The sequence below is a fragment of the Hydra viridissima genome, unplaced genomic scaffold, assembly GCF_058129835.1.
Source record: "Hydra viridissima isolate aposymbiotic clone 2 unplaced genomic scaffold, HvirCarnegie_v1 scaffold_10, whole genome shotgun sequence".
In the NCBI taxonomy this organism is placed as follows: Eukaryota; Metazoa; Cnidaria; class Hydrozoa; order Anthoathecata; family Hydridae; genus Hydra; species Hydra viridissima.
Window position 1 is genome coordinate 12,095,914 of NW_028324309.1, and position 10,583 is coordinate 12,106,496.

The 10,583-nt window shown below is 28.9% G+C and overlaps 1 protein-coding gene across 1 annotated transcript; it reads right to left on the reverse strand.

Annotated features, from left to right (window-relative positions):
- Nucleotides 1-310: 310 nt before the first annotated feature.
- On the reverse strand, nt 311-10,511 carry LOC145181517 (transmembrane protein 237-like). Its single transcript, XM_090100369.1, has 14 exons — nt 10,392-10,511; nt 10,181-10,233; nt 9,774-9,953; nt 9,468-9,572; nt 8,783-8,861; nt 8,252-8,304; nt 8,001-8,141; nt 6,982-7,094; nt 6,700-6,754; nt 6,475-6,622; nt 6,258-6,337; nt 1,220-1,304; nt 853-968; nt 311-590 (listed from the first exon to the last, which is right to left on the reverse strand). Exons 2-14 carry the CDS (start codon nt 10,197-10,199, stop codon nt 538-540), a joined length of 1,227 nt encoding a protein of 408 aa, XP_089956495.1. The 5' UTR covers nt 10,200-10,233; nt 10,392-10,511; the 3' UTR covers nt 311-537.
- Between the last annotated feature and the right edge of the window lie 72 nt (nt 10,512-10,583).

Genomic DNA, 10,583 nt, shown 5'->3' on the forward strand with positions numbered 1-10,583 from the left:
AACCCCCCACAAAAACCGGAATGAAAACGGTACTAAAAAAAACCGGAAATTTTTTTTTTGCATATGCATACATAAACCGAACAATAACTGATGTCTTGTGAAAAAAATACTTTAAAATGTTGAACAGTTCTCTGGTCATTACACTATTTCCTTTTTTTATTATCAGAGCGACGCATAGCGCGGCACACGAACTTTTTTCTCAACGCAGTAGCAATTCCGGTGTTTAACATCGCCAAACGCAACATGACATAAAGTTTGACGATTTAAAAACAAGAGAAAAAATTTAAACAAAAAAAAAAGAGAACTTTAATTTGGTAAAACTTTTTGAAAGATATTTTACAATAATTTTAAAAATCTTTTTATATACAACTAAAAATTATATGAACCTATTATGTGTTTAAAATTCAACTTATGTAAATAAAATTTATATATTAAAAAATATATACAACATTTGTATATAACTTATGTACACACGTATTTTTCCAGCATCTAATCTAATATTTGAAGACATCTGTAGCAGACATTCTCCTGTCCATTTCAAGTCGAATTCTCCTGAAAAGTTTCTTCTTCAATCGTTCGTGTTATTGTAACTAAAAAAATACTAGAAATCATAACACATTTTAAGGTTCGATTAACTCGTACTCATATATCTTTTGGATACACGAGTACCTTTTGTTTCGATAAAAAAAAAAAAAAAAAAAAACTTAAATCTTTTGTTGAGCACAGAGAACTTCGTTTAATTTAACATTATGGTTTAAAAAAATCTCCCTAAAAAACCAAAGTTGATTAAAAAATAAAACAAATAACAATTCGGAATATCAACCACCTGTTATATACAAACTATAAACAAACCTTCTGTTTGGTCATCTCCAAGATTTATACCAACAATAACCCAACCTAACACTGAGCCAATAACTCGCAACAAATTAATCGCTTTCCAAGTCTGCAAGCGACTACCACCACCCGACCTGAACATATGTCAAAACATAGAGAATTTAATACATAGAGAGTTCCATTAGATGGAGAAACATCAAGAATGAAGAGAGTTTCAAAACGAAAATATTTATAAATATTTTTGAAAATTTTTTTAAGTAACTTTTTAAGGTTGAACTGAAAAATATAGTTCATTTTTAAAAGAAAAATCGTTTTTTTAAAGTAACCATTTTAATATAACAATAATAAACTTGTACAAAAATAAACAAATATTGGACATTCATACCAGAGTGCGGGAAGTTCTTTGTACAAACCAATTCGATCATCAAGCTGGGCAAGGCTAACAGAGAACGCCAGCGAAATAAAGTAAACTAAAATGAAATGTTAGGAGCTTCTGAATGATATTATTCTAAATCATTATACCATCAGGGCCATCGAAACTGTGGCATGTCCTTTGATTTTTTTATTTCCTTTTTCATTTTTGATTAGCAATTTGTTACAAAAAACGTATTCAATGCCAATGAATATACTTATGATTTTATAAAGTGGACAGACTTGAATTTAGAAATCACTTGCTCTCTTATTTTACTCTCTTGATGTTTTAAGAATAAATGTAGATCGAACTCGTTGTTGTTGATATGTTTAGATTAGGGTTACGACTATTGTAATTGTAATTGTAAAAATTAAATATAATTACACATTACAATACAATAATATTGTATTGTAATATTACAGAAACAATAAAAAAATTTTATTTTGGTATTGTATTGTTGTGATGAAAAACAATTACAATAAGTATTGTATTGTTTTTTTTCTAACAATACAATAAAATTCGAGAACTTTTGTATTGTTTTGTTTTAATGAATTAAAATTACAATAACTATTGTATTGTTTTGATGAAAACAATTACAATAACTATTGTAGTGTACATTACATTAAAGTAGAAAAGCTAACGTATTTATATTCATCTCTGACGAACTTACTATTATTTTTGTTATTTTTTATTTACGGATTTGAAATATATTGCAAATTTTATTTTTTACATATTTTGATCAGAAAAAATTTACGTTAAAATTATTTTTGTAACTTGGACATGCCGATCCTTTAATTATGCGTGGTTGTGGTGACAAATTGCCATAAGTGTTAGGGTGTCCCAGAAATGCACGGAAATTTTTTTTTTTTAAATAGTTGATGTCTCACCCTCTGAAAAGTGTCTCTTGGGTACAATAATTAAATTGGTGAAGTTACGGCTCATTTGAACAAGTTTGAGAGGTCCCCCAAGGGCTTTTAAAATTTTACTATCGAGTTAATTCAAAATCCATATCAATAATCTTAAACAATATGCACAAAATGAGTGAAATAAAGCTAGAAATGCAAACTAGTTTAATTATCTCACTGCTGACATTAATTAGAGTTTAAAATATTATTAACAATTACCTATAGAATGATAAACAAAAGTTTAGAAACAAATTTTACTTTTACTTATTATTATTTGCTGCAGTGCTATTGTCATATGATCAAGTGGCCATTTTGTTTTCTTTTATTTTTAGTAAACACAATTTGCTCATGTTTTATTGTATATAAATTGGTGAAAAAAACAAGAAATACAGCAACAATTTGTAAGTTTGTTAATTATTGTACTAATAATATAACAATTATGTAATCATTTTTTAATTGTATTCTCCAAATATTTCTAAAATATATTAAAATATTTAAATACAATATTAAACTACTTATACTTTATAACACTTATACTGTCATTGGTACTTGTATTATTTTTTTAGGGTATGGCTAAATCTACAGTAACCAGAAGCAATAACACCATATGGCTTATCGGCCTTCCAAAAGAAACCATCTCAGGTGCTCGCCTCCCTTCAGGCCAAGATGTCATGAAAAATTTTGTATTCTATCACCGTGTACAGAAGCTAAACATTAATAAAGCTGCACAACAAGTGCACGAGCAACTGCTCCCATTTTGGGTAAAATGGGAGCAGTTGCTCGTTTTGGGCAAGACTGCCTGTACCACAAAAACATCACATAATACAGAAAATTAAAGATCTGTATGCTGACCAAATTCGTTTGATGAAGCATTGTAAGAGAAATAACTCTACTGATCAAATGAACCAAAAAGAATACACAAATAAGTTGAGTCAATTTTTTGACATCAGCCATGCCAACTCTGAACAGTTGATAAAAACTGATGAAGACCGACAGTTTTTGAAATTACAACAACAATCAAGAATGGGATTGATTGGATCTGTGGACAAAAAACTTATTGTTAAAGAAAAACGAGTTGCTAAACGTCAAAAACAATTTATCAGGGATGTCGATAATGCAGCAAAAGATGCTGTATCAAAAATTGTTTACCATAGACGAAGTGGGTTATCATCAACAGCAGTCAGCTGCAGACCAACAACTGGACAGTGCAACACATTTAACAACATCATCCGTTTGCCATGATTCTAATGAAGATGATAAATCTGATGAAGAATTTCTTCTACAATCAGCATGCTCAAGTAAAACAAATTCTACAACACAACGCAGACATCGCAGAGACATTATATCTCCCAAAGTTGCAGCTGTGCTGGATAGGACAAATACCAGCATTAGAAAGTCAACTATGATTCTTGCATCGGCATTCAACAAAGCTGGTGTTCCGATATCAGAGACATTATTTTCCAAGAGTACAATGCATAGACATCGTCAGCGCCGTCGTCAACAAGCTGCAGCTCTTATAAAAGAAAATTATGTTCGCTCAAAATCCATTGTTCATTGGGATGGGAAACTTTTGACCGATGTTACTGGTGTGGTCAACGTAGATCGGTTACATGTCCTGCTCTCATCACTTGTCGATGGCACTCCAAAACTTCTTGGAGTTCCAAAGTTAGCATCTGGATCAGGACGAGCAGCTACTGATGCAGTTCATGAACATATAAAATCTTGGAAGTGTGAATCAATGGTTATTGGGATGTGCTTTGACACGACAGCTTCCAATACTGGAAAACTCAATGGAGCTTGCACTCGTCTAGAAAAAGCCATGGGACATAATTTATTATGGATGGCTTGCAGCCATCATATGTTTGAAGTGCTGCTTGCCGATGTATTCAATGTTTGTCTTGGACCATCCACTGGACCAGAAATTTTATTTTTCAAAAGGTTTTGTGAAAAATGGACAGAAATGAATCACACACCAGAAGCTAGATCAACCCCTTTGATAATTGTTTCAGATGCAATTAAAGCATTCATCAAATGTCAACTTGAGGTTAGACATTCACGAGATGACTATTTAGAGTTTCTACTTCTTGCTGCACAAATGGTTGGGCTGCAGGTTGATGTAGCCATTCACAAACCTGGTGCACTGCACAGGGCACGATAGATAGCAAAAGCCATCTACGCATTAAAAATTGAACTATTATTCACCGTAAATAAAACCATTTTTAACTTAACAGCTTGAGAATTACAAGGTATTCAACGTTTGAATCGGTTTATCATTCGTGTTTATCTTCAGTCATGGTTTTCATGCAGGCTCACTGCTGATGCACCTGTGAATGATATTTTGTTGATACAGCGTTTGCATGACTACGATGATGCAGTTCTTGGTTCAACTGGATTAAAAATGATGCTGCGTCATTCTTGGTACATGAGTCCAGAATTGGCAACTCTTGCTCTTTTTTCATCTTTCCTGTCTGACAAAGAAAAGACTGATCTTGTCCGCACAATACAAGCAGATTGAGGCCCACATCTGATGAAAACACTACGACAAAGTTTTGACAATTTGCGTGCGTCTAAAACATTTTTTGAAACATCAAATATTGATGCCAGTTTTCTTGATGTACCTGTTGAAAACTGGTCAGATTCTCCTTCTTTCCAAGTTACAGCAGTGTTTGTAAGGAATCTGGTTTTCATCAATGACTCTGCAGAATGGGGAGTAGCGTTGGTACAACATTTCAATGAAACCATCACCAAAGACGAAGAGCAGAAACAATTTTTGCTTCAAGTAGTTGAACAGCATAGGAAAAACTTTGCAGAATATAATTGTGAACTGCTAGCTAAAATTTGAATTGTTTGCATAATCTACATAAATGCTTATTAATTAATATTCAAGCGAACTGAAATTCAATAAAATCTTGTTTTTCAATCATTTTTGACCTAATTTTTGAAATTAAAAAATAAAAGGCATTGCAGATTTATATATTTTTTCACAATTATATATTTTGTTTCATTTGTATGAACAAATCATAAAACATTTATAATCATATCATATAACACTGTATCAAAAGTTGGTAGCGAACGATCAAACACCAAAATTTGGGCTAAAATTTGGCAGGTAAACTACTGTTACCATACAGACATATTTAATGGGGTGAGACATCAATATTTTAAAACTTCATATTTTTGGGACACCCTAATGAGTGTGCCACATTTATGATGATCATTAAAAATCAAGTTATCTCTTTTTAACCGATTAAAATTATATAAATAGGGTAAAAACATTATTTTATATATGTTGATTAAAAAGTAACAAATGCGGTGTTGATCTTCAAAATATATTATAATACGCAATCGGTATTAATCTTGATCACCTTCGGATCATATTTAGATTTCGCATCACCTATCTTGTAATATATTTCTAAGCTCTAAATGGCCGCAAAATATTACCTGTCTGATGATAGCCTTACTATTTAAAGTTGCCCAATTTACCATTCTGGCACCCCTTCCCCCTTCCATTATGTTTCAGTAAAATAGAATCAATCATTAAATATTAGTTGTACTCTATTTCAAGGGTACAAGGATATATAGTCGACAACTGGACTATTAAAACATATATTAAATTTTGACAATAAAATAATTTTTTTATTACAATAACAATATATTGTTATGGTATTACAAAGACGAATTACAATACAATATTTATTGTTATTGTAGTGAGTCATTACAATACTTTTTTTTTTCAGATATTGTTATTGTTTTATAAAGATGAATTGCAAAACAATATTTATTGTTATTGCATTACAGAATTACAATAGTTGTAAATCACAAGTATTGTTATTGTTTCTAAATTAAGTTAATACAATAACAACAATTATTGTTACTCTTATTGCTTTCATTACTATTACAATAGTCCTAACCCTAGTTTAGATATCCTTTTTGTTTTGTTCTGCCTCTCCAATTTATTAAGCCTTCCGACGGCACTGACCATATAAAATAAACTTTTGAGATAAATATAAATTTCAAACATTCGAAAACACACTAGTTTAAAATGTTGAATAAGATGGTTGCAAACATTCTTTTTTAAAAGTATTTTTTAAAAAAATTAGATTTACCGACTAAACCAAGAGCCCTTGAAGGCTTTGACAACAAACCCAGAAAAAATTGATGCCAACCATTATTTAAGTTTGCATATCTAAAAAACGAACATATTTGTTAAAATTTTACATTTTACATTAAAATTTAACATGAGTCTACAAGACAGTAGCCTATCTATCAAAACACAAAATGCTTGCATCTCTCTTTACAGATAACTATCTAATAATAGCTTACCTATCGAGCACAGAAACTGCACACACAGTGAACAAAAAGTAAAAAATCGATTGAAATGGAATAGCAAGTCTCTGGTAGTAATCGAGCAGCGACTTTTCACCTGCTGCTGATAATGTAAAAACAAAAACACATTGCGAAGTAGCAAGACCTAAAAGTAAAATGTTGGGAACAATTAAGAGACTAAAAATTTTTGTTGAAATAGATAAATTTGCAGAATTAACCTACCTGCTAATAGCCCATGACAAAGAACTGCAAAACTTTTGAATGCGCGATGCACTCTCTAAAAAAAAGTTTTTTTTTTACAATTTGCACTCAAAAGTAAATAAAAGCAGTTTGACATTATGTTACAATCTAACATACAGCAGAAATTCAACTAATTAAATAAGGATTTTTGACAAAAATGTAACTTCACTTGCTCATTTTAAACAATGAAAAAACCTTTCGCAAAAATAGAGGGCAAACTGAGAGGATTAAAAACAGAAAAATTGGTTTCCGAATGTGACTTACTAAAACAAACTCTAAAGGTGTAAGTTCCCTACTTTCCTCAAAAAGATTGATTGTAAAATCTTGTTGATTAAACTTTGCAATGGGTTTATGTTCTTTAGTAAAACCTTGACCATCTTAAATAAACAAAAAAAAAAAAAAAAATCAATTAAACATCAATGAAATATAAATAGGAATCAATGAAATGTAATTAGAAAATCAATCTTATTTGAAATTTTTTCAAAATATGCAAATAAAACACAATAATTTATTCCAAGAAATTTAAATATATAGACATACCGCTTTCAATTTTTTATTAGCTGTTATTTTCTACTCTAATGAATATTTTAATATTAATTTTGTTATTTATTTATGTATCAGATTATCTTTCATAATAAGTAAAACTGTTCAAAGTAAACTAAGAGAATTGTAATTCTTTCAAATTGAGTGTTGGTTGTTGATCTTATTTATTATTCAATAATTGCTTAAAGCATATAACAATTCTATGTAATAATTGCTTAAAACGTATAACAATTGATCTTATTTATTATTCAATAATTGCTTAAAGCATATAGTAAGAAACTTCAAACTATGGTTTTACCAACAAAAGAATTAAAATAAAAATTCAGCGAAAAAAATGACTAATCACTTATAATATAAATATAACCAATATTGAGTAATTAGTTCTGTATCACATTATCTTCTTTAACTAATCATTATCACTTTGTATTTAATGACGCACATTTAGAAACACATTTCTAAATTAAATGTTAATTTTTATACATAACATCTGGAATTTTTGAATTTTTTCTGCACAAAGACAGAATATAAGGACTGTATTGCATTTATTTCTTTAAATTTACATTTTCTAATGCTTGACAAATTTTTAAAAACAAGAGAACCTCAATTTCAAATGTTTTGAAAGCTGTTCAAAATATTTGAGTACGATTATGTATTTGTAATATTTTACCAACTATAATTTTGATTCAGCAAATAGGTGTAGTTAATGGTTGCTTTTAAATTGCTGTAAAAAGATTATTTACCTTTTTTTTCTACATAAAACACGTTTCTGGGCTGACTGGGTTGCGAAGGTGGCAAAATAACATTAGGGAAGTTTTTTATGCTTTGATCCATATCTTTTGCTTTAATAATATCCTCATTATCAATATGGAACACATCAGAAACTGAAATTTGAAACAAAGTTATTTACAAAGCAAATTAACTTATTTGAGAGCAAAATAGATTTGTTTGAAATCATCATTAACAAAATCCAAAAAAACAAGCAAAAAATTACATTCTTCATCGCCATTGTAATTATCTTCTTCACCAGAAGTGAAATTTAGGGCTCTAAAATGACAAAAGTGCGAAATTTTAGTGGATTTGTTCTGAACAAATAAAACAGTTTCTTAAAAACAATTCTTGACACCAATTTTTTGATTAACTAGATAACCAATAAACTTTTCTACCCCTCAGGCTCTCAGACTCTTATCATTACTTTATGATTGACTAATTTCCTCTTGCTGCTATTTAAGGAATTTCTCAAGATAAATTTAGTAAAACAATATTGATTTTTGTATTTCCTACTTTTCTATTAAACTCAGTTGTGGGTGATTTCGAACTAAAACTTTATGGAAATTTTTAGTTCGAAATCACCCACAAGTGAGTTTAATAGAAAAAAAGTCTTTTAAATTAACTACAAAAAGCTTGTAATTAGCTGAGTTTTTTGTTTGTTTTTTTTTTAAAAAAAATCAACCAAAATTGTTACAGTACTTAAGCTTGTAAAAACTATAAAGAAATTGGACAGAAAAAAAATTAACAGACCAACCTTGTTTTTTTTTTTTTGGGGGTAACTTTTTTTGTTCTTTTGTTCATTACTCTATCAGTAACATCTACACCCATTTGATCTGGGAAATAAAAATTTTTCAATAAATACAGATACAGATAATTAAAATATATATTTTTATGCAAAACTATTTAAAAGTTTTGTAAAATTATTATACTGGATCACAAATTTTTGTGAACAAATAAAAAGCCACAATATTCACACCGGACAAATTTACCAGGCTAAATGCCATGACCCTCAAACAAAGCCTTTTTTATGTATAAGTATTATATTTATAGTTTTGTGAAAAGATCTTCCTAAAACAAATAAAGGTGCTATATTTTTAGATAAAAAATATATATGAAAAAATTTAATGAAGATAGATTCAAAGCATTAGCTTTAACCCTGAAAACTATTATAAGCTGTGTGTAATGGGGAGTTAAGATTTTAAATTCATATATTTACATTTGTGTATATTAAACTTTTTAATATGAAGTAGTTTTTGCAAATTAGTAATTAGCTTTAAGTCTTTAAAACTTAACAGTTACAGATTGGATCCCTGTAATAACCTATCCACCTAATTTTCCCACCCTTACACCCTAACATTTTTCCACCCTTACACCCTTAACATTTGAGCAGCTTCAAAATATCAAAATTGTAATATGCTTATACTTTTATTTAAACAAACCTCTTTTTTTCTTTTTCGCATTTAAATCATTTGAGTGCAATTGTTCTTTTTGGGCCAAAACTGCCTCGCTAACTGATCGAGGTAAATGAGACTTTCTGCTACTATCTTAAAAAAAAAGTATATACAACTAACTAATATAACTATGACTAACGTAAGGTGTAAAAAAAATTTTAGTAACTAATGGGTATTCCATATAGAGACTTTTCTAGTTTAAATGTTTTCTATTCATTTCTTAATGAAGCAGACAATATTTGTACACAAAATTTATAAAAGTATTTAAATTTTCTTTTTTATATGTTTGATTACTTGTAGGTACTTTTCTTCTCTGATGTGTGATTTCTTTTTCGTTATTAGCCTGAGGGTTAATATTTATAGATAAGCGTTTTCTTGTTGAACGAATACCATTTCGAATACTTTCTGCTTGGTTGGCAGTTGTAGTAGGATTTTCAGAATTTCTAGACTTTTTTTTATGCTTTTCATTTGAACCTGGTAAAAATAGACAACAGAAAAATTTAAATACTCAACTAATATTAAGTTCTGAAATCTAAAACTAGACTTGTTTATCTCTTTTATCTATAACATCTCCAAATTTATACATTACAAATACATAAATTTGGGGATGTTAGAAAGAAAAGAGATAAACAAATCATAAATTTAACAAATTGTAATAAAAATAACTTTAAACTCATTTAAGCATAAAATAAGGATCCTACCTGGTTCTGATGGTTCCATACAAAGCTCATTAAAGACTGAACTTTTTTTTAAACTAAGAATATAGCATATATATATATATATATGTATATATATATATATATATATATATATATATATATGTATATATATATATATATATATATATATATATATATATATATATATATATATATATTTATATATATATATACATATATATATTGTAATTACCTTTATTCATCACATTTACTCTCTCTCTCTTTCTCTCTCTCTCTCTCCCCCCTCACTGTGTGTATCACCACATATAGTACTTTTTATTGACCTTATTTTTTCAAGATTTGTAATGAGACTAATTTTTTTTTAATACAATTAAATAAATTATAAGAAATAACATAGCAAATAAAAAAATGTACTATTTAACAC